General features: G+C 47.3%; 2 protein-coding genes across 4 annotated transcripts in view; one reads left to right on the forward strand and one right to left on the reverse strand.

Annotated features, from left to right (window-relative positions):
• The window catches only part of gkup (glucuronokinase with putative uridyl pyrophosphorylase), an 82,299-nt gene extending 81,786 nt beyond the window's left edge, over positions 1-513 (reverse strand). Inside the window, exon 1 of one of the 3 annotated variants that reach the window (XM_070894501.1) lies at positions 319-511. In XM_070894501.1, the coding sequence (XP_070750602.1) occupies positions 319-375 (57 nt within the window). In that variant the 5' untranslated portion in view covers positions 376-511. Of the gene's footprint in view, positions 1-318 lie in introns of all 3 variants that reach the window. The other 2 variants (XM_070894500.1, XM_070894502.1) reach the window with 2 other exon arrangements.
• Positions 514-7,995: 7,482 nt separating this feature from the next.
• On the forward strand, positions 7,996-20,972 carry sc5d (sterol-C5-desaturase). The gene is made up of 5 exons (XM_070894503.1): positions 7,996-8,109; positions 14,210-14,427; positions 16,911-17,043; positions 18,232-18,332; positions 19,659-20,972. The coding sequence occupies exons 2-5, from the start codon at positions 14,218-14,220 to the stop codon at positions 20,106-20,108; spliced, it is 894 nt and encodes a 297-aa protein (XP_070750604.1). The 5' UTR covers positions 7,996-8,109; positions 14,210-14,217; the 3' UTR covers positions 20,109-20,972.
• The last annotated feature ends 3,546 nt before the right edge of the window (positions 20,973-24,518 follow it).

Consider the following 24,518-nt stretch of genomic DNA (forward strand, 5'->3'; position numbering starts at 1 on the left):
CATTGTTTCCCAACTTTCCAGAATCCTCAAGGGTCGAGCCCCACGGCGAGTGAATCCTGCTTGTAGCAAGCCGAGCCTCCGCTGCAAAGACTTGAGACTTGCAGGCGTGCGGCAATAAGGCCCAAGAAGCGTTGTAGAGAACAGAGACAATCCCAGATCCAAGAGCCCGTGATGGTATCGCTCCTGGACAACCCCGGCAGAGGCCCAGCAGCGGCGGGAGGGTCACTTCGGGAGCCTTGAGTAAGAGAGGTTCCACGCGGAGCTATCAATGCTTTTCAAAAACAAATGCCACGTTCACAAAGCGATTTATTTATTCACCTTGATCTCGCTCTCCAGCAATGTCCCATGTCCAGCGACTAGAAGTATGCAGATCATTCGGGCGATCCCAATAACCAGCGGGGTTGCAACGCAATGAAACTTGACTGAAGCTTGCAACAAATTCCAAGTTCGATCATGCAAAGATAACGGAGTACACAGTCTATCACAGCGTCGCCGCCGATTGCACGGCGTCCTTACATCACAGCTTGCAGGCGGGGCTATGGTGATGGAGCAGCAATGAATAACGCACATTTTTGCTGCAAATCTGAAGCAAAAAAAAACAGAAAGCTAGAAACAGGTGCGACCCCCTTCTTCACAACCTAGGGTATGCACCCGAAAATGAGACAGCTTGCTTTCCCCACAGGTGCTGATTGATGTGCTGTGTGTTTCCTCCATCATAATCCCTGGGTATATACTGACCCACCAGAGGTGGACGGCACTGTGGTATGCAGTTGGGTGCAAGTAGTTTTAGAAATCCTTTGAGCAGCAGAGACTTGGAGGAGACCTGATAGAGGTTTATAGGGATGGATTGTGTGCATATTGATAGATTATTCCAGTTTGTCAGATTTGGGGAGGACCAGGGAACGTGTGTTTAAATTATGGAAGAGTAAGAATAGACTGGATGTTGGCCGGTTCTTCTCTTTCCCAGATAGTCATCATCAGAGGCAGTCCGTCGGAGTTGAGGAAGACTCGCTTCCACTCTTAACATGAGTCCTTAGGTGGCTATACAGTCCAATACGAGAACCACAGTCTCTGTCACAGGTGGGACAGATAGTCGTTGAGGAAAGGGGTGGGTGGGACTGGTTTGCCGCATGCTCCTTCCACTTTCTACATGCTTTCTACATGCTCTCAGCACCCTCCCGGATGCACTTCCTCCACTTAAGGCAGTCTTTGGCCAAGGTATCCCAGGTGTCAGTGGGGATGTTGCACTTTATGAGGGAGGCTTTGAGGGTGTTTTTGTAACGTTTGCACTGCCGTGAAGGAGTTTGCCGTGAAAGAGTTCAGAGTACAGCGCGTGCTTTGGGAATCTCGTGTCTGGCATGCGAATTATGTGGCCTACCCAGCAGAGCTGATCAAGTGCCGGTCAGTGCTTCGATGTTGGCCTGGGCGAGGACGCTAATCTTGGTGCGTCTGTCCTCCCAGGGGATTTGTAGGATCTTGCAGAGACAACGTTGGTGGTATTTCACCAGCGACTTGAGTGCCTGCTGTACGCGTTCCATGTTTCTGAGCCATACAAGAGGGCGGGTATTACTACAGCCCTGTAGACCATGAGCTTGGTGGCAGTTTTGAGGGCCTGGTCTTCAAACACTCTTTTCCTCAGGCGGCCGAAGGCTGCACTGGCGCACTGGAGGCGATGTTGGATCTCGTCGTCAATGTCTGCTCTTGTTGATTGGAGGCTCCTGAGATATGGGAAGTGGTCCACGTTGTCCAGGGCAGCGCCATGGATCTTGATGACTGAGGGGCAGTGCTGTGCGGTGAGGACAGGCTGGTGGAGGACCTTTGTCTTGCTGATGTTTAGCGTGAGGCCTATGCTTTCGTACGCCTCAGTAAATACATCAACTATGTCCTGGAGTGCAGCCTCTGTATGTGCGCAGACGCAGGCGTCTTCTGCGTACTGTAGCTCGACGACAGAGGTTGGGGTGGTCTTGGACCTGGCCTTGAGATGGCGCAGGTTGAACAGGTTTCCACTGGTTCTGTAGTTTAGTTCCACTCCAGCGGGGAGCTTATCAACTGTGAGGTGGAGCATGGCGGCGAGGCAGATTGAGGAGGGGGTTGGGGCGATGACACACTCCTGTTTGATCCTGGTCCGGACGTGTATTGGGTCTGTGATGGATCCGTTGGTAAGGATTACGGCCTGTATGTCGTTGTGGAGCAGGCAGAAGATGATGACGAACGTTTCGGTGGATGGTGACTAAGCTCCCAGAGAGTAGCGAGCCTCTGGAATATGTTGCCGGTGGGTGCTGACTCTCTGCCTTCCAAAGGGGAGCTGGACAGGTTCCTGACTGGGGCAGAAATTGTATCATGTACAAGGTAAGTGTTTTTATAGAAAACACCTGGCCCATGTGATCTCCTGGACTAATTTTGATCATGTGAGGGGGTCAGAGAGGAATTCTCCAGGGTACTTTTTCCCTTATTGGCCGTGGATTTTTTCTGGTTTTTTTTGTTTCTTCCAGGACTGAGTTGGGGGTAGGAAGTGTCTAGTCATGATGCTCGTGCCATCATGAGTATGGGACAAGCTTGATGGACCAGTTGGTATTTTTCTGACCGTTGTTTTGATATGATCTTGTTTCATCCAATGGATGGTACCTCCAACTGACACCTGGGAGTCCCTGGCCAAAGACTGCCCTAAGTGGAGGAAGCGCATCCGGGAGGGCGCTGAGCACCTCGAGTCTCGTCGCCGAGAGTATGCAGAAATCAAGTGCAGGCAGCCGAAAGAACGTGCGGCAAATCAGTCCCACCCACCCTTTCCCTCTCCCTCAACGACTATCTGCCCCACCTGTGACAGAGACTGTGGTTCTTGTATTGGACTGTACAGCAACATAAGAATTCATGTTAAGAGTGGAAGCAAGTCTTCCTCAATACCGAGTGACTGCCTATGATGATGTTGATGGTGGTACCTCCAATAACTCAACATTCCCTCAATAATGCACTGGAATTCCAGCTTAGTCCTGAAGAGGGGTTTAATCCTTCCGATCTAGAAGCACAAGTGCTACCTACTGAGTCAGCTGAGTTAAATGCAGTTTGTATAATTCCCGCGGTTAATATTCCTTTAATTCCAATACTATCTTCCCCTTTAATTTCCAGGATTACTGTCATTCTAACGCTCTTTTGTAAATTGCCAATTAGGATGATAATTGTCATCATCAGTAAGAGTTAACAAGTTTCCCCTTTTTAAAAAGCACAAAAAATAAACTGAAAATTAAAATTAAGTTACAGGAAACTTAACAAATTGAAACATAGTGTCATTCCTGGTGTTGGCTGTACACAGCCCTTTAATTCCCAGGGTCACTGCCCCTTTAATTCCCAGGGTGCTTGCCTCCCTAATTCCCAGGTTGCTTGCACCTTTAATTCTCCGAGTGCCTTTCCCTTTATATAAGAACATAACATAGAAACATAGAAAATAGGTGAAGGAGTAGGCCATTCGGCCCTTCAAGCCTGCACCACTATTCAATATGATCATGGCTGATCATGCTACTTCAGTATCCATTCCTGCTTTCTCTCCGTACCCCTTGATCCCTTTAGCCATAAGGGCCACATCTAACTCCCTTTTGAATATATCTAACGAAATGGCCTTAACAACTTTCTGTGGTAGAGAATTCCACAGGTTCACAATTCTCTGAGTAAAGAAGTTTCTCCTCATCTCAGTCCTAAATGGCTTACCCCTTATCCTTAGACCGTGACCCCTGGTTCTGGACTTCCCCAACATCGGGAACATTCTTCCTGCATCTAACCTGTCCAATCCCGTCAGAAATTTATATGTTTCTATAAGACCCCCTCTCATTCTTCTAAATTCCAGTGAATATAAGCCTAGTCAATCCAGTCTTTCTTCATATGTCAGTCCTGCCATCCCAGGAATCAGTCTGGTGAACCTTCACTGCACTCCCTCAATAGCAAAAATGTCCTTCCTCAGATTAGGAGACCAAAACTGCACACAATATTCAAGGTGTGGTCTCACCAAGGCCCTGTACAACTGCAGTAAGACCTCCCTGCTCCTATACTCAAATCCCCTCGCTATGAAGGCCAGCATGCCATTTACTGCCTGCTGTGCCTGCATGCCTACCTTCAGTGACTGATGTACCATGACACCCAGGTCTCGTTGCACCTCCTCTTTTACTAATCTGTCACCATTCAGATAATAATCTGCCTTCTGTTTTTGCCACCAAAATGGATAACCTCATACTTATCCACATTATACTGCATCTGCCATGCAGTTGCCCATTCACCTAACCTGTCCAAGTCCTCCTGCAGCCTCCTAGCATCCTCCTCGCAGCTCGCACTGCCACCCAGCTTAGTGTCATCTGCAAACTTGGAGATATTACATTCAATTTCTTCGTCTAAATCATTAATATATATTATAAATAGCTGGGGTCCTAGCACTGAACCCTACGGCACCTCACTAGTCACTGCCTACCATTCTGAAAAGGACCCGTTTATTCCCACTCTTTGCTTCCTGTCTGCCAACCAGTTCTCTATCCACGTCAATACATTACCCCCAATATCATGTACTTAATTTTGCACACTAATCTCTTGTGTGGGACCTTGTCAAAAGCCTTTTGAAAGTCCAAATACACCACATCCACTGATTCTCCCTTATCCACTCTACTAGTTACATCCTCAAAAAAACTCTATTTTGTCAAGCATGATTTTCCTTTCTTAAATCCATGCTGACTTGGACTGATCCTGTCACTGCTTTCCAAGTGCGCTGCTATTACATCTTTAATAATTGATTCCAGCATTTTCCCCACCACAGATGTCAGGCTAACCGGTCTATAATTGCCTGTTTTCTCTCTTACCTCCTTTTTTAAAAAGTGAGGTTACATTAGCTACCCTCCAATCCATGGGAACTGAACCAGAGTCCATGGAATGTTGGAAAATGACCATCAATGCATCTACTATTTCTAGGGCCACTTCCTTAAGTACTCTGGGATGCAGACTATCAGGCCCTGGGGATTTATCGGCCTTCAGTCCCTTCAATTTCCCTAGCACCGTTTCCTGTGTAATAAGGATTTCCCTCAGTTCCCTCTTCTCGCTAGACCCTCGGTTCCCTAGTATTTTCGGGAGGTTATTCGTGTCTTCCTTAGTGAAGACAGAACCAAAGTATTTGTTCAATTAGTCTGCCATTTCCTTGTTCCCCATTATGAATTCACCTAATCATGACTGCAAGGGATCTACATTTGTCTTCACTGATCTTTTTCTCTTCACATATCTATAGAAGCTTTTGCAGTCAGTTTTTATGTTCCCTGCAAGCTTCCTCTCATACGTGTGCGCACTGGGTCCGTGCAGCAGTGCTGGTCTCCAGTTGTCTTGGGTAATCCTTGCCACTGGACCGAGACCTAGCTCTGTCAGGCCCATGTGGTGGCTGGTGTGCAACGACCACCCCACGTTAAAAAAATTCACGCACAGGCAACTTCCACTCTTCAGAATGTAGTTCGGATCCTTCATTGAAACACCTGTGAACTCGTCCTTTTTTTGGTGTGGAAGCAAGTCATCCTCGTTTCGAGGGACCGCCTATGACTCTCATACTCAATTTTCCTTCTCCTAATTAAACCCTTAGTGCTCCTCTGCTGAATTGTAAATTTCTCCCAGTCCTCAGGTTTGCTGCTTTTCTGGCCAATTTATATGCCTCTTCCTTGGATTTAACACTTTCCCTAATTTCCCTTGTTAGCCACGGTTGAGCCACCTTCCCTTTTTTATTCTTACGCCAATTCTTACGCCTTATGTACAATTGTTGAGTTCATCCATGTGATATTTAAATGTCTGCCATTGCCTATCCACTGTCAACCCTTTAAGTATCATTCTCCAGTCTATCCTAGCCAATTCACGTCTCATTCCGTCAAAGTTTCCTTTCTTTAAGTTCAGGATTCTAGTCTCTGAATTAACTGTGTCACTCTCCATCTTAATGAAGAATTCTACCATATTATGGTCACTCTTCCCCAAAGGGCCCCTCACGACCCGATTGCTAATTAATTCTCTCTCGTTACACAAGACCCAGTCTAGGATGGCCTGCTCTCTAGTTGTTTCCTCGCCATATTGGTCTAGAAACCCATCCCTTATACACTCCTGGAAATCTTCCTCCACAGTATTGCTACCAGTTTTGTTAGCCCAATCAATATGTAGATTAAAGTCACCCATGATAACTGCTGTACCCTTATTGCACGTGTCCCTAATTTCCTGTTTGATGCCATCCCCAACCTCCCTACTACTGTTTGGTGGTCTGTACACAACTCCCACTAATGTTTTCTGCCCTTTGGTGTTTCGCAGCTCTACCCATATAGATTCCACATCATCCACGCGAATGTCCTTCCTTACAATTGCCTTAATCTCCTCTTTAACGTAACGCTACCCCACCTCCTTTTCCTTCCTGTGTGTCCTTCCTGAATACTGAATACCCCTGGATGTTGAGTTCCCAGCCTTGGTTACCTTGGAGCTATTTCTCCGTAATCCCAATTATATCATATCCGTTAACAGCTATCTGCACAGTCAATTCATCCACCTTATTACAAATGCTCCTCGCATTGAGACTTAGAGCCTTCAGGCTTGTTTTTTTTTAACACTCTTTGTCTTTTAGAATTATGTTGTAATGTGGCCCTTTTTGATTTTTGCCCTTGATTTCTCTGCCCTCCACTCTTGCTTTTCTCCTTCCTACATTTTGCTTCTGCCCCCTTTTTATTTCCCTCTGCCTCCCTGCATAGGTTCCCATCCCCCTGCCATTTTAGTTTAAATCCTCCCCAACAGCACTAGCAAACACTCCATCTCCCCCAGAACCGGTTCCAACGTCCCAGGAATTTGAATCCCTCCCCCTTGCATCATTCCTCAAGTCATGTATTCATCTAAGCTATTCTGCAATTCCTACTCTGACTAGCATGTGGCACTGGTAGCAATCCTGAGATTACTACCCTTGAGGTCCTACTTTTTAATTTAACTCCTAGCTCCCTAAATTCAGCTTGTAGTATCTAATCCCATTTTTTACTTATATCGTTGGTACCTATATGCACCACGACAACTGGCTGTTCACTCTCCCCCTCCAGAATGCACTGTAGCCGCTCCGAGACATCCTTGACCCATGCACCAGGGAGGCAACATACCATCCTGGAGTCTCGGTTGCGGCCGCAGAAAGGCCTATCTATTCCCCTTACAATAGAATCCCCTATCACTATAGCTCTCCCACTTTTTCCTGCCCTCCTGTGAAGCAGAGCCACCCATGGTGCCATGGACTTGGCTGCTGCTTCCTACCCCTGATGAGCCATCTCCCCCAACAGTACCCGAGGTGGTGTATCTGTTTTGGAGGGAGATGACCGCAGGGGACCCCATGCCTTCCTCCCACTGCTCTGCCCGATGGTCACCCATTCCCTAAGAAATAGGAGCAGGAGTCGGCCATTTGGCCCTCGAGCCTTCTCCACCATTCAATAAGATCATGGCTGATCTGATCTTGGCCTCAACTCCACTTCCCCGCCTGCTCCCTATAACCCTTGACTCCTTTATCGTTCAATTCCCCGGGTGCCTGCCCCTTTAATCCCAGCGTGACTGCCCCTTTAATTCCAGGGGTGCCTGCCTGCCCCTTTAATTCCCAGGGTGACTGCCCCTTTAATTCCCAGGGTGACTGCCCCTTTAATTCCCAGGGTGCCTGCCCCTTTAATTCCCAGGGTGACTGCCCCTTTAATTCCCAGGGTGCCTGCCCCTTTAAGAGCGAACTGCCGATGGTTCTATTGGTGATGTCACCTCTCAGGCGACTCCGCATCCAATCGGCACCCAGGAGGTGACCTGACGCAATGGCATCTAAGCGCCGCTTACTGTGCTCTGATTGGTCCCTGAGGAAACGCCCGCCCACTCATGTCCCTCGTACCGTTGGCTGAAATGGACCCGTGGAGCGGATCTGAGGGACCAATCAACATCAGAGTTGATGAAACCGCGGGCTCCGATTGGCCGGGGCTGGCTGTCAATCATAGGCCGGAGGGTGGGACTAGCGAGGCCTGGCCGGTTCCCTTAGTAACCGCGGTGCCGCAGCTGCGGGAAGAGGCTTCAAATCGTGGATTAAATTACCGGAAAGCGGTGGAACTCCGCTCGGAACAGGTAGGGAACGGGCCCGTCACCCAGGGGGGGGAATCAGAGAAAGAGTTGCATTTCTGTAATGCATTTCCCATCCTCGGGACATCGCAAAGCGCGCAGTACTGCCCCTCCGACACTGCGGCGCTCCCTCAGTACTGCCTCTCCGACAGTGCGGCGCTCCCTCAGCACTGCCCCTCCGACACTGCGGCACTCCCTCAGTACTGCCCCTCCGACAGTGCGGCGCTCCCTCAGCACTGCCCCTCCGACAGTGCGGCACTCCCTCAGCACTGCCCCTCCGACAGTGCGGCACTCCCTCAGTACTGCCCCTCCAACAGTGCGTCACTCCCTCAGTACTGTCCCCCCGACAGTGCGGTGCTCCCTCAGTACTGCCCCTCCGACAGTGCGGCACTCCCTCAGTACTGTCCCCCCGACAGTGCGGCACTCCCTCAGTACTGCCCCTCCAACAGTGCGGCACTCCCTCAGTACTGTCCCCCCGACAGTGCGGTGCTCCCTCAGTACTGCCCCTCCGACAGTGCGGCACTCCCTCAGTACTGCCCCTCCAACAGTGCGGCACTCCCTCAGTACTGTCCCCCCGACAGTGCGGTGCTCCCTCAGTACTGCCCCCCGACAGTGCGCCACTCCCTCAGTACTGCCCCTCCGACAGTGCAGCACTCCCTCAGTACTGCCCCTCTGACACTGCGGCGCTCCCTCAGTACTGCCCCTCTGACACTGCGGCGCTCCCTCAGCACTGCCCCTCCGACAGTGCGGCGCTCCCTCAGCACTGTCCCTCCGACGGTGCGGCACTCCCTCAGTACTGCCCCTCCGACGGTGCGGCACTCCCTCAGCACTGCCCCTCCGACAGTGCGGCGCTCCCTCAGCACTGCCCCTCCTACAGTGCGGCACTCCCTCAGTACTGCCCCTCCGACAGTGCGGCGCTCCCTCAGCACTGCCCCTCCGACAGCGCGGCGCTCCCTCAGCACTGCCCCTCCGACGGTGCGGCGCTCCCTCAGTACTGCGCTGGAGTGTCGGGCTAGATTATTTTTTGTGATCAAGTCTCTGCAGTGGGACTTGATCCCACAACCTTCTGACTCAGAAGGGATACTGCTACCAAGTGAGCTACAGCTGACAGTACTGACATGAAACAGTCGGTGCCCGCATGCAGCACATTCCAGCTTGGGCCGATAAGTGGCAAGTAACATTCACGCCACACAAGTGCCAGGCAATGACTATCTCCAACTAAAGAGAGTCTAACCAGCGTCCCTTGACATTCAACGGCATTACCGTCACTGAATACCCCACCATCAACATCCTGAGGGTCACCATTGACCTGTCACATAAATACTGTGGCTACAAGAGCTGGATAGAGGCTGGGTATTCTGTGGCGAGTGTCTTACCTCCTGACTGACTCACCAAATCCTTTCCATCATCTACAAGGCATGTCAGGAATGTGATGGAATATTCTCCACTTGCCTGGATGAGTGCCGCTCCAACAACACTCAAGCAGCTCAATATCCTTCAGGACAAAGCAGCCCGCCTGGTTGATACCCCATCCACCACCTTCAACACTCACTCCCTCCACCACCGGCGCACCGTGGCTGCAGTGTGCACCATCTACAAGATGCACTGCAGTAACTCGCCAAGGCTTCTTCGGCAGCACCTCCCAAACCCGCGACCTCTACCACCTAGAAGGACAAGGGCAGCGGCGCATGGGAACACCACCACCTCCACATTCCCCTCCAAGTCACACACCATCCTGACTTGGAAATACATCGCCATTCCTTCATTGTCGCTGGGTCAAAATCCTGGAACTCCCTCCCTAACAGCACTGTCACCACATTGACTGCAGTGGTTCAAAAAACGGCTTACCACCACCTTCTCAAGGGCAATTAGGGATGGCCAATAAATGCTGGCCTTGCCAGCGACGCCCACATCCCAGGAACAAATATATTTTTTAAAATCTTTATCTCCACCCCCAGCTGACCTCAGTTGGTAGCACGCTCGCCTCGGGATCACAATGTCTCGCTTCCAGCCCCGCTGCGGGAGTGCCGCACTGTCGGTGGCGCTGTCTTTGAAAATCAGACAAACTCCTGTGCACTCTGGGGTGATTGCAACAGATCCCAGGGCCATTATAGCCTGTGATACATTCCCTGAAAGAGTGGTGGAAGCAGATTCTAACATTTCAAAAGGAAATGAGATAAATACTTGGAAAACAAACTTTTACAGGGCTGTGAAGATTTAGTATTTATATAGCCGCCTTCACAAACTCAGGACATCCCTAAGCCGTTGGCTCAGTGGGTAGCAGAAGGCTGCGGGTTCAAGTCCCACTCCAGAGACTTGAGCACAAAAGTCCAGGCTGACACTCCAGTGCAGTACTTGGGGAGGGTGCCTTCTTTCAGATGAGCTGTTGTTCCGAGGCCCCGTCTGCTCTCTCAGGTGGACGTAAAAGGTCCCGTGGCACTATTTTGAAGAAGAGCAGGGGAGTTCTCCCTGGTGTCCTGGGCCAATATTTATCCCTCAATCAACAGATTATCTGGTCATTATCACATTGCTGCTTGTGGGAGCTTGTTGTGTGCAATACGGCTGCTGCATTTCCTACATTACAACAGTGACTGCACTTCAAAAAATACCTCATTGGCTGTAAAGCACTTTAAGATGTCCCAAGGTTGTGAAAGGCATTATATAAATGCAAGTCTTTTAAAATGCTTTACTGTACTTTTGAAGTGTGTTCACTGTTGTAATGTAGGAAACATGGCTGCCAATTTGCGCAGAGCTCCCTCAAAGAGGAATGTGATAATGACCAGATAATTTGATTTTACTGATGTCGATTGAGGCATAAACACCAGGGATAACTATCCTTCTCTTCGAAATAATGGCATGGAATCTTTTGCATCCACAACAACTTACCATTATATAGCATCTTTAACATAGTGAAATGTCCCAAGACACTGCACACAGAGAGCCTCGGTTTAACGTCTCATCCAAAAGACAGCACCTCTGATAACTCCCTCTACTGCAAGTGTCAATCTAGATTTGTATGTTTGCTCTAGTCTCTGGAGTGGGACTTGATCCTACAACTTTCTGACTCAGGCGAGAGTGCTACCCAATGAGCCACAGCTGACACTCTTCCAAAGATTTGTCACTGGCTATGTGGGCCAAATGGCCTCCTTCTGCGCTGTACTGTTCTGTATGATTTATATTTAAAGAACAGGGTAAGGACCCTTGGGACATTTTACTGCATTACGCTGGTTGGCAAAAGAACCAGAGGTGACATGAGGAAAAACATTTTTACACAACGAATGGTTCGGATGTGGAATGCGCTGCCCTGATAGGGTGGTGGGAACAGATTCAATAATTACCTTCAAAAGGGATTTGGACAGATACTTGAAGGAGTAAAACATTGCAGGGATAGGGGGAAAGATATAAATATAAGCATTGTGCTTTAAAAGAAAGAAAGACTTGCATTTATATAGCACATTTAGTGCAAATAAAATGCTTTTTTTGAAGTGTAGTCACTGTTTTAATATAGCAAACAGGAGCTAGTTAGCCACAGTAGAAATAGACCAAAAGCTATACAAAACCATTCGCACAAAACAACAATTTAAGTTAAATATACCTAACTGATCTTGGGTATTGGTTTCACAATTCTTGCGCTGTAAAGCTGACAGCCCTCTGCTAATCGCTGTGGCGTTGAAATTATACAGTGTGAATATTAGTGCTCAAACAAATTGATCTGAAATTCTTTTGTCGTTTATATAAGGGAGTTGTTAACCCAATAGGAAATGGGTTAATGCTTCTGTTAGAATTATTTTTTTGTCTCATAACACGTGTGAAGTGCCTTGGGACGTTTCGCTACATTAAAGGCGCTATATAAATACAAGTTGTTGTTGATAGTGGACAAGACGAATCTGAGTTTGTAATCGGCACACAGTGTGCATTATCTTCAGGTCAATCCAGTCGGCACACTACGAAAGGAGGTCACACTCTCAGGATAAGGGGTCAATCATTTAGGACTGAGATGAGGAGAAAATTCTTCTGAGAAAGGCTGAGACCTTAAACAATTATTTTGCTTCGGTCTTCACAGTGGAAGACACAAAAACCATGCCAAAAATTGCTGGTTACAGGAATGTGGGAAGGGAGGATCTTGAGACAATCACTGTCACTAGGGGGGGTAGTGCTGGACAGTCTAATGGGACTCAAGGTAGACAAGTTCCCTGGTCCTGATGAAATGCATCCCAGGGTATTAAAAGAGATGGCGGAAGTTATAGCAGATGCATTCGTTATAATCTACCAAAATTCTCTGGACTCTGGGGAGGTACCAGCGGATTGGAAAGCAGCTAATGTAACGCCTCTGTTTAAAAAAGGGGGCAGACAAAAGGCAGGTAACTATAGGCTGGTTAGTTTAACATCTGTAGTGGGGAAAATGCTTGAAACTATCATTTAAGGAAGAAATAGCGGGACATCTAGATAGGAATAGTGCAATCAAGCCGACGCAGCATGGATTCATGAAGGGGAAATCATGTTTAACTAATTTACTGGAATTCTTTGAGGATATAACGAACATGGTGGATAGAGGTGTACCGATGGGTGTGGTGTATTTAGATTTCCAAAAGGCATTCGATAAGGTGCCACATAAAAGGTTACTGCAGAAGATAGAGGTACGCGGAGTCAGAGGAAATGTATTAGCATGGAGAGAGAATTGGCTGGCGAACAGAAAGCAGAGAGTCGGGATAAATGGGTCCTTTTTCGGGTTGGAAATCGGTGGTTAGTGGTGTGCCACAGGGATCGGTGCTGGGACCACAACTATTTACAATATACATAGATGACCTGGAAGAGGGGACAGAGTGTAGTGTAACAAAATTTGCAGATGACACAAAGATTAGTGGGAAAGCGGGTTGTGTAGAGGACACAGAGAGGCTGCAAAGAGATTTAGATAGGTTAAGCGAATGGGCTAAGGTTTGGGAGATGGAATACAATGTCGGAAAGTGTGAGGTCATCCACCTTGGGGGGGGAAAAAAAACAGTAAAAGGGAATATTATTTGAATGGGGAGAAATTACAACATGCTGAGATGCAGAGGGACCTGGGGGACCTTGTGTATGAATCCCAAAAAGTTAGTTTTCAGGTGCAGCAGGTAATCAGGAAGGTGAATGGAATGTTGGCCTTCATTGCGAGAGGGATGGAGTACAAAAGCAGGGAGGTCCTGCTGCAACTGTATAGGGTATTGGTAAGGCCGCACCTGGAGTACTGCGTGCAGTTTTGGTCACCTTATTTAAGGAAGGATATACTGGCTTTGGAGGGGGTACAGATTCACTTGGCTGATTCCGGAGATGAGGGGGTTACCTTATGATGATAGATTGAGTAGACTGGGTCTTTACTCGTTGGAGTTCAGAAGGATGAGGGGTGATCTTATAGAAACATTTAAAATAATGAAAGGGATAGACAAGATAGAGGCAGAGAGGTTGTTTCCACTGGTAGGGGAGACTAGAACTAGGGGGCACAGCCTCAAAATACGGGGGAGCCAATTTAAAACCAAGTTGAGAAGGAATTTCTTCTCCCAGGGGGTTGTGAATCTGTGGAATTCTCTGCCCAAGGAAGCAGTTGAGGCTAGCTCATTGAATGTATTCAAGTCACAGATAGATAGATTTTTAACCAATAAGGGAATTAAGGGTTACGTGGAGCGGGCGGGTAAGTGGAGCTGAGTCCACGGCCAGATCAGCCATGATCTTATTGAATGGTGGAGCAGGCTCGAGGGGCTAGATGGCCTACTCCTGTTCCTAATTCTTATGTTCTTATGTATGTTCTTATGTAGTGAATCTTTGGAATTCTCTGCCCCAGAGAGCTGTGGATGCTGAGTCGTTGAGTATATTCAAGGCTGAGATAGATAGATTTTTGGACTCTTTTTAAGAGAATCAAAGGATATGGGGATCGGGCGGGAAAGTGGAGTTGAGGTCACAGATCAGCCATGATCTTCTTGAATGGTGGAGCAGTCTCGAGGGGATATATGGCCTGCTCCTGCTCCTAACTCTTAAGTTTTTATGTTCTTTGAGACCTGAAATGGATGGAGTGCTCACTGCGGTTTGATTTAGTAAGCAATAAATTACTAAGACCTCTTCTTTTGGTTCCCAGGTTATGCCATGGATATTGTACTGCAGTATGCAGACTACTACTTTTTCACACCGTATGTGTACCCCAGCTCCTGGCCAGAGGATGGCGCTCTACGCCAGATAATCAGCCTCCTGGTGGTAACTAACCTGGGAGCTGCCGTTATTTATTTCCTCTTCGGAACGTTTAGCTATTATCTCATCTTTGACCACACTTTGAAGAAACACCCGCAGTATTTGCCGGTAGGTGCTGTACCCCTGAACACGCTCTGTAGAATTTTTATATGAAAATGTATGAATACAAGTAGATAGAATCACACAGCACAGAAGGAGGCCATTCGGCCCTTCATGCCTGTGTTGTCTCTTTGGTAGAGCTTATCCAATTAGTCCCACTCCCCTTCTCTTTCCCCATAGCCCTGCAAATTCTTCCCTCTTAAGTATTTATCCACTTCCTTTTTGAAAGCTGCTACTGAATCTGCTTCCACCCCCCTTTCGGGCAGTGCGTTCCAGATCACAACCATGATTTCAATTACAATTGTGTGATTGAACAGGGGATTTGAGGGGAAATTCTTCACCCAGAAGGTTGTGGGGGTCTGGAACTCACTGCCTGAGAGGGTGGTGGAGGCAGAAACCCTCACTACATTTTAAAAAGTACTTGGATATGCACTTGAATTGCCGTAACCTACAGGGCTACGGACCACGAGCTGGAAAGCGGAATTAGGCTGGATAGCAAGGTAAATACTATTAGGAAAACTAGAACAAGACAGGAAATTTCCCTCCTTTCCCAGATGCAAGGGGAGTAGATGCCGAAAGCAGTTGCTGGCGTGTAACTAATTACCGACTCCACAGCCCCATCACGCGTTACGAATCTGAATAATAGTCTTGCGCAAACCTTTTGATGTTGAGGAGGGGCTGGTCAGGCAGCGGAGATTTTTCAAAAGGACAGAAGTGTCAGGTGTACGGAAAGGACAAATGAGCGAGCGAGCAGAAGTGGAGGCATTGGCCGATGTTGCTGGCGAACTGACCAGTTGCTCTGTTTGTTGGCTGGCGACTCGACGGATGGAATGTCGCAGTCTTGCAGCGCAGAGCCCCACTGGGTTACAGATTCTCTGCCACGTATATCCATCTGAAGGAAATTGAGTAAGAAATCCTGGGACAACTCACAGGGGACAAAATAGAATGTTTGCAGCTTTATAAATTGTTTTGGTGGCACTTTCTCTGGTACTTGTGAACAGATTTTTATTTGGCTGCTATTCCGTTGCTAGAAAGTCAATATTTTAACTCCATACTTCACTAGTGCTACTTAATGTTTTTACTTTCGGTTCTTCAATCCTCTACTCCTCATCTGCAGAATAGCTTGCTTCTAGATGCCCTTTTTAGTTAGAAGGAAAGAGTTCACTGGCTGAGTTGTGGTTTTAGTATCCTGACAACACCAACCTCTTCTCTTCCTCCCCTTGCTTCCAGTGTGGTTTTAATGTGCTCTTTGTGTGTGTGTGTGTGTGTGTGTGTGTGTGTGTGTGTGTGTGTGTGTGATACTTTACGAATTACCTCATTTGTTGGATTTCACTGCCTTGCTTCTTGCTCTGCATTGCCACGGATGTGGTTCCAGGTCATCAATAGAGACTAGAGAAGTTACAGATTGTTTTCTGGAGCTGAGTAAGTTAACGATGTCTCATCGAGGTCTTCAAGGTAAATGGCATTAAATTCCCTCTGGCAAGTGGGCCAATAACCAGAGGTCATAGATTTAAAATCACTGGCAAAAGATCTAGCAGGGAGATGAGGAGAAATGTTTTCACTCAGAGAGTTGTCGGGATCTGTAACGCTCGACCTGAAAAGGTGGTGGGAGCTGATTCCAATAATAATTTTAAAAGGGAGTTGGACAGGTAATTGAGGATGCGGCACTTACAGGATTACAGACAGAAAGTGGGGAAGTGGGACTAAGCACGACTGCTTTCAAAGAGCTGGCACAGGCACGGCAGGCCAAATGGCTTCCTTCTGTGCTGTAAGTTTTTATGATTCTATAATTCTAAATGGTTCCCACTAGTCTGCGGGATGCTAATGAGGGTACAAGTTTAAAGTAATCGCAAAAGGAATTAAAGGGGAGGCAATTTGAGAATATTTTTCCCCCAGAGGGTGGTGGGGGTCTGGAACTCACTGCCTGAAAGGGTGGTAGAGGCAGAAACCCTAGACACGTTTAAAAAGTACTTGCATGTGCGCTTGAAGTGCTGCAACCTACAGGGCTATGGACCAAGAGCTGGAAAGTGGGATTAGGCTGGATAATTTTTTTTTCAGCCGGTGCAGACACACTGGGCTGAATGGCCTCCTTCTGTGCCGTAAATATCTATGATTCTAGGATGGGCTAGAGATGGGAAATTATCTGCAACAAACTGTTGATGGAGCAGAGTCCATAAATTCTTTTAAAAGGAAATTCGATAGTTGCTTGGGTAGGAGTGTGGGGGGGGGGGGGGTAAAAGAGGAATACTGTGGGGTCCAAGGAGTGAGCAGGTGATTGGGAAAAGACTAGGTGGCTCATGGATAGAGAAACTAGCACAGACTTGAAGGGCCGAATGGCCTGTTTCTGTGCCATGATTTAAAAAATAAATATTTTCTGAGTTGTACAGGTGTTTCTGTATTTTTGGGAGTGGAAGCAATTCAAGTAGATTTTGTGATTTTCTTTGACAAATACTGAAATCATTCTCTTTTCGCCCCCCCCCCACCTTCTATAGAATCAAGTGCAGAGGGAGATAAAATATGCCATGCAGTCGATGCCATGGATAAGCATCCCAACAGTGGCTCTGTTCTTTGCAGAGGTCCGAGGGTACAGTAAATTGTATGACAATATCGAGGACTCCCCTTATGGTAAGTTTTTTTTTTAAACAGGAAATTGGGAACACCCAGAAGAGAAGAATTCCGCCCTGGGAAGTGGATGTTGATCCTCATTTTATTTAATCGCCTTGCGCTGTTGTAAGGCAGCTGTGAGCAGCGAGCTGAAAACTGGCGAGGGCTGGAGACCAGGAAGCTTTGGCGGAATTGAGAATCGGAAGCACTCGTGGCTTTAGAAAAATCGCAATTGAAAGAAGCGAATTTCAATCCTCCATTCTTCTGTGTTGCCCACCCTAAACAATTTGGACTTAGTTGCCACAGTTATATGCACATTTCAGTAGTGCATCGATGAAAAGGAGGTGCTTGGGTATAGCTAGCTGTTGTTTCCTGTATGAGGGTGGAGCATAAACGCCGGTATGGTCTGGTTGGGCCAAATGGCCTGTTTCTCTGCTGTATATTCTCAGTAATCCTATGATGCCAGCAGAGGGCTCACTTTAAACTCACATTGTGGAGTAGGGCGGTGGGTGAGGGGGTGGGGGCAGATAACATGGCCCAACCTGTCTTTTTGTGGCCCAGAGGAACAGTCTTGCCCTTCCTGACCCCACAAAGTTGATTTTTCACACTTGCCTTGCAGGGTCTCCGCTGGGTGTCGGCCAGGTTTTGCTGAGTGGAGCGTCTGCAGCAAGCTCCCCGCTCAGCAGGCAGCGAAAATTAAATCTGGGACCTAATGACATGGGGCCCCGAATTATGTTTGGTTCCAGCTGCCTCGGCCCTAAGCTCTGGAATTCCCTCCCTAAACCTCTCCACCTCTTTTTCTCTTCCTAAGACGCTCCTTAAAACCAATCTTCTGGTCATCTGCCCTAATATATCCTTCAGTGGCTCGGTGTCAAATGTTGTTTGATAAAGCTCCTGTGAAGTGCCTTGGAACGTTTTGCTGCATGAAAGTGGCTGAATAAATACAAGTTGTTGCTGTTATTCATGGGGCTCGTGCCTGAGTCCAGCAGCTGTCTTGGAACGCCCTAGAAAAAGGCAGCGTTAAAATGACCGTGTGGTGGGAAAAGAGCAGCGAGTCCACGCTTTGATTTTAACTCCCATTCTGCCTAGTGTCTGCCGCAAGGAGGGAGTTCAATTTCTCCCCCCCCCCCCCCCCCCCCCTTGGATGGGTAATCTCTCTCATTGTATCCTGAGCCTCCCACCCTAATCTAGGTCATCCTATTTTATCAGGTTGGTTTGGCGTGGTCCTCAGTATGATCTCCTTCCTCTTCTTCACGGATATGTGCATCTACTGGATCCATCGGTTTCTTCACCATAAGCTCATCTATAAGGTAAGATACACTTCGTTTTAGCTTAAATGGCAGCTTTTGGACTTACAAGGCAGTACAGTAATGTTATACAGATAACTAACTGAAAAAGATTTGAAAATGGGGATTAGATTCAGTTGTCATCATTATATGCATGTTTCAATAGTGCAGCGATGGTGCTCTGGTGCAACGAACTGCTATTTCATTGAATCATACAGCGCACAAGGAGGCCATTCTCTTTGGCTCTTTGAAAGAGCGATCCAATAAGTCCCACACCCCCTGCTCTTTCCCCATAGCTATACAAATTTTTCTTTTTCAGTATTTATCCAATTCCCCAATGAAAGTTGCTACTGAATGCCTGAAAGGGTGGTGTCAAGAACCTGTTACTGATCTTATTACCACTTCATATGTTTTAAAATGAAGTTTTGCATCATTGCAGCTAACCGTGATTTAGGTGCTAATAGGTGATCAGAGAAAGCGAGGGCGGGTTTGCTACAGGGTAATTGCAGAGCGTCTCGAGCAACCTCAGAAATGTATGTCTTTATGTGACCATTTAATGTGAAGATGCTTGTAACTTCTGGTCTGTCAGCTGTGGCTCAGTGGGTAGCACACTCGCCTCTGAGTCAGAAGGTTGTGGGTTCAAGTCCCACTCCAGGAACTGGAGCACATAAATCTAGGCTGATACTCCTAGTACAGTGCTGAGGGAGTGCTGCACTGTCGGAGGTGCCGTCTTTTGGATAAGATGTTAAACCGAGGCCCCGGCTGCTCTCTCAGGTGGCCGTAAAAGATCCCATGGCACTATTTTGAAGAAGAGCAGGGGAGTTATCCCCAGTGTCCTGAGGCCCAATATTTATCATTCAATCAACATGACAAACCAGATTATCTGGTCATTATCACATTGCTGTTTGTGGGAACTTGCTGTGCGCAATTTGGCTGCCGCGTTTCCCACATTACAACAGCGGCTACACTCCAAAAGTACAAGTTGAACCTCCCTTCCGGCACCCTTGGGACCTGGCCTGTGCCGAATAAGGGATTCTGCCGGATAAAGGGAGGTCACGCCGAGAGGGGTGGGGTGGGGGGAAGGCAGCCCGAGGTCAGGGAGAGGGGGAGGTGCTCTGGGTGGGCCGAGTGTCGGCGGGCCCCCCGCGGGCCGAGTGTTGGCACGGCCCCAAAGTCGGGGTGGAGGTCGGCCACGTTCTGCACATCCGGCCACGGCAACCAGAATCATTCCGGACGAGGGGTGGTGCCGGTTAAGGGAAGCCCAACCTGTACTTCATTGTAAAGCGCTTTGAGACATCCGGTGGTTGTAAAAGGCGCTATATAAATACACGTCTTTCTTATTGTCTGTAGCATTTCCACAAGCCCCACCACGTCTGGAAGATTGCGACCCCGTTTGCGAGTCATGCTTTTCACCCGGTGGACGGCTTCCTGCAGAGCATTCCGTATCACATCTATCCGTTCCTCTTCCCGCTGCACAAGCTGGTCTACCTCGGCCTCTACGTCTTTGTCAACATCTGGACGGTGTCCATTCACGACGGAGACTACCGCGTGCCCAAGGCCCTCCGGGAAGTGGTTAACGGCTCGGCTCACCACACGGACCACCACCTCTTCTTCGACTATAACTACGGGCAGTACTTCACGCTGTGGGACCGCATCGGAGGCTCCTACAAGAACCCCTCGTCTTTCGAAGGCAAAGGACCGCACGACTACCTGAGGAGCCTGCAGGCCCAGGGAAAGCTGTGCGGCAGCTCTTCCACCAACGGCCACGCTCCCAACGACAAAACCTGCAAGGAAGAATGAGCAGCTTTCATTTCCCCCACTGTGCTTTGTTCCAGTGGAGCGCTCTTACCCCGGCCAAGAACCATACAATGAATGACATGTAATCCACCCGACACTCAGTGCTCCGATTTACTGTATTTAATTACTACAAATGAGGCCTGTTGGAAATGTGCAGCAATAAAAGACTTGTAGCTTTGTGTGAGAGGGGAAATCCCACTTCACTAGCTTTTTACCGATTCCAAATGCTTTTTACAAAAAAACTCTGCAGATGGTTACTTGTTACATCTAGCACAGGAGATCTGTGGCAGTCTTGTAAATCAGTGCCTCGACGCACTGCTGAGTGGAGAGCTTTGTTATTGCCCTGCACGTCACTGCCTGCGGTACTTGGTTGTTGTCTAGTTTGAATTATGTAAGATATTATAACCAGGATAGATTGGTTAGCAAAAAGATCTGGATTATTATGATTCTGATGATTTCAAGCAATTTTAAAAATAACACCTAAAATTATATACCGTTGCTTTTCAATGATGGGTAACCACACACAGATTCCCCGAGCCTCGTGTGTGCATGACCATGCATCTGAAACGGGATATAGTGAACCAATGTTTCCTCTCATTTTATTTCCGTGCGCGGTCCCTTTAACTGGCTGCCCGGCCCATTTAAATTTTCACACGTGCGCGGTTTCTCCTGTGTAAAGGCCAGCGAGCGTACTGCGTGGGAGCTCCAGGTTGTTCTAATAGGAAGGTTGTTGTGAACTATTATTTAGGCTTGGGCCATCTCGATTTGTACCTCAAGTTGTCCTGTTTAATATTTGCTGCCGACCTTGCATTGTAATATTTTTTCTTTAATCATGTGACAGATTGTACAGTAAAATACCTTGCTGCATTAATGAGTCTGAGTTAATTATACTTTAATCATTTTATATCTAAGGTGGGAGGGGGCTGGATTGTACAGTGGGTTGATGGGACTGTCGTTTTCATCTAAATTCAGTACAAGGTGATCTCCTTTGCTGGCTGTAAGAATGCTATGTTACATGAGTTTCGGGAAGTCTTAATCCAGTTCCTGCTACACGTGATCCTGTACCACAAATCTGGCTCCAATATGCCATTCATTTGATGCTCTCACTTAGCGAGGCCACGTGTAGGGAAATGTCACGCCGGACAGGCCTGTCTGAAATAAGAATATAATAGGAGCAGGAGTAGGCCATTCGGCCCCTCGAGCCTGCTCCACCATTCAATGAGATCATGGCTGATCTTCTACCTCAACTCTACTTTCCTGCACTATTCCCATAACCGTTGATTCACGAAATATCCAAAAATCTATTGATCTCTGTATTGAATACACTCAATGACTGAGCCACCACAGCCCTCTGGGGTAGAGAATTCCAAAGATTCACTATCCTCCTGAGTGAAGAAATTTCTCCTCATCTCAGTTCTAAATGGCCGACCCCTTATTCTGAAACTCTGACCCCTGGTTCTAGACTCCCCAGCCAGGGGGAAACACCCTCCCTGCATCTACCCTGTCAAGCCCTGTCAGAATTTTGTATGTTTCAATGAGATCACCTCTCATTCTTCCAAACGCTGGAGAATGTAAGCCTGGTCTACTCAATCTCTCCTCAGAGGACAATCCCCCCCCATCCCAGGAATCAGTCTGGTGAACATCGGTGCACTCCATCTAAAGACAAGTATATCCTTCCTTAGGTAAGGAGACCAAAACTGTACACAGTACTCCAGGTGTGGTCTCACCAAAGCCCTATATAATTGCAGTAAGACTCATACTCAAATCCTCTTGTAATAAAGGTCAACATACCAGTTGCATTCTTAATTGCTTGCTATACTTGTGTGTTCTCATCTCCAGTACTGCCATCACTACCAAACAAATTCACACAATTAAATCACAGGCAATAACACCTTTTGCCAGATCAAACCATATAGCTTTTGAAATATCCATATTTCGGATGAGATGTTAAATCTGCCCTCTCAGGTGGATGTAAAAGATCCCATGGCACTATTTCGAAGAAGAGCAGGGGAGTTATCCCCGGTGTCCTGGCCAATATTTATCCCTCACCATAACAAAAATAAATTATCTGGTCGTCATCACATTGCTGTTTGTGGGAGCTTGCTGTGCGCAAATTGGCTGCTGTGTTTCCCACAATACAACAGTGACTGCACTCCAATAGTACTTCGTTGGCTGTAAAGTGCTTTGAGACGGCTGGTGGTCGTGCAAGGTGCTATATAAATGCAAGTCTTCTTTCTTGTTATGCAGCAACTTTTTAGTCAACTTTTGCCGGGTCTCCAGTACACAAATTTTGCTGGGCTGAGATGGAATTTGGTCAAAGTGGACTGGAAATGGCTACTTGATGGAAAATCAGTGTCAGAGCAGTGGAAGGCATTCAAGGAGGAGATCCTGAGGATACAGAACAAGTATGTTCCCTCAAAAAAAAAGGCTGGGCTAACAAATCTAGAGCTTCCTGGATATCAAGGGACATACAGGGTAAGATAAAGAAAAAAAAGGGAAACTTATGACAGATACCGAGAACACAATACTGTAGAAACATAGAAAATAGGTGCAGGAGTAGGCCATTCGGCCCTTGTAGCCTGCACCGCCATTCAATGAGTTCATGGCTGAACATGCAACTTCAGTACCCCATTCCTGCTTTCTCGCCATACCCCTTGATCCCCCTAGTAGTAAGGACTTCATCTAACTCCTTTTTGAATATATTTAGTGAATTGGCCTCAACAACTTTCTGTGGTAGAGAATTCCACAGGTTCACCACTCTCTGGGTGAAGAAGTTTCTCCTCATCTCGGTCCTAAATGGCTTACCCCTTATGCTTAGACTGTGTCCCCTTGTTCGGGACTTCCCCAACATTGGGAACATTCTTCCTGCATCTAACCTGTCTAAACCCGTCAGAATTTTAAACGTTTCTGAGGTTCCCTCTCATTCTTCTGAACTCCAGTGAATACAAGCCCAGTTGATCCAGTCTTTCTTGATAGGTCAGTCCCGCCATCCCAGGAATCAGTCTGGTGAACCTTCGCTGCACTCTTCAATAGCAAGAATGTCCTTCCTCAGGTTAGGAGACCAAAACTGCACACAATACTCCAGGTGTGGCCTCACCAAGGCCTTGTACAACTGTAGCAACACCTCCCTGCCCCTGTACTCAAATTCCCTCGCTATGAAGGCCAACATGCCATTTGCTTTCTTAACTGCCTGCTGTACCTGCATGCCAATCTTCAATGACTGATGTACCATGACACCCAGGTCTCGTTGCACCTCCCCTTTTCCTAATCTGTCACCATTCAGATAATAGTCTGTCTCTCTGTTTTTACCACCAAAGTGGATAACCTCACATTTATCCACATTATACTTCATCTGCCATGCATTTGTCCACTTACCTAACCTATCCAAGTCGCTCTGCAGCCTCATAGCATCCTCCTCGCAGTTCACACTGCCACCCAACTTAGTGTCATCCGCAAATTTGGAGATACTACATTTAATCCCCTCGTCTAAATCATTAATGTACAATGTAAACAGCTGGGGCTCCAGCAAAGAACCTTGCGGTACCCCACTAGTCACTGCCTGCCATTCTGAAAAGTCCCCATTTACTCCTACTCTTTGCTTCCTGTCTGCCAACCAGTTCTCAACTAGAGGAGTATAAAAAGTACAGGGTTACAATTAAAAAAGATAGCTGGAAAGCAAAGAGAGAGCATGAAAGAATGTTGGCAAGTAAAATCTGGGAAAACCTAAAGATGTTTTATAAAAACGTTTAGAACAAGAGAATAACTAGAGAAAGAGTGGGGTCTATTCTGGTGGAATTCTACATCAGGATGGAGAATGAAACAGTTAATTCAGAGACCATGGTCCAGAACTTAAAGAAGGGTAACTTTGAAGGTATGAGGCGTGAATTGGCTAGGATAGATTGGCGAATGATACTTAAGGGGTTGACTGTGGATGGGCAATGGCAGACATTTAGAGACCGCATGGATGAACTACAACAATTGTACATCCCTGTTTGGCGTAAAAATAAAAAGGGAAGGTGGCTCAACCGTGGCTATCAAGGGAAATCAGGGATAGTATTAAAGCCAAGGAAGTGGCATACAAATTGGCCAGAAATAGCAGCGAACCCGGGGACTGGGAGAAATTTAGAACTCAGCAGAGGAGGACAAAGGGTTTGATTAGGGCAGGGAAAATGGAGTACGAGAGGAAGCTTGCAGAGAACATTAAGATGGACTGCAAAAACTTCTATAGATATGTAAAGAGAAAAAGGTTAGTAAAGACAAATGTAGGTCCCCTGCAGTCAGAATCAGGGGAAGTCATAACGGGGAACAAAGAAATGGTAGACCAATTGTACAAGTACTTTGGTTCGGTATTCACTAAGGAGGACACAAACAACCTTCCGGATATAAAAAGGGTCAGAGGGTCTAGTAAGAAGG

Source organism: Pristiophorus japonicus, chromosome 11, assembly GCF_044704955.1.
Source record: "Pristiophorus japonicus isolate sPriJap1 chromosome 11, sPriJap1.hap1, whole genome shotgun sequence".
Taxonomy (NCBI): domain Eukaryota; kingdom Metazoa; phylum Chordata; class Chondrichthyes; family Pristiophoridae; genus Pristiophorus; species Pristiophorus japonicus.

What these genes read in the sequence shown, in the direction of transcription:
- sc5d (XM_070894503.1), top strand. Translation starts at nt 14,218, where the DNA reads ATGGATATTGTACTGCAGTATGCAGACTACTACTTTTTCACACCGTAT. An exon ending in AACACCCGCAGTATTTGCCG is followed by an intron (nt 14,428 to 16,910) that starts GTAGGTGCTGTA and finishes CACCTTCTATAG; the next exon opens with AATCAAGTGCAGAGGGAGAT. An exon ending in TATCGAGGACTCCCCTTATG is followed by an intron (nt 17,044 to 18,231) that starts GTAAGTTTTTTT and finishes CTATTTTATCAG; the next exon opens with GTTGGTTTGGCGTGGTCCTC.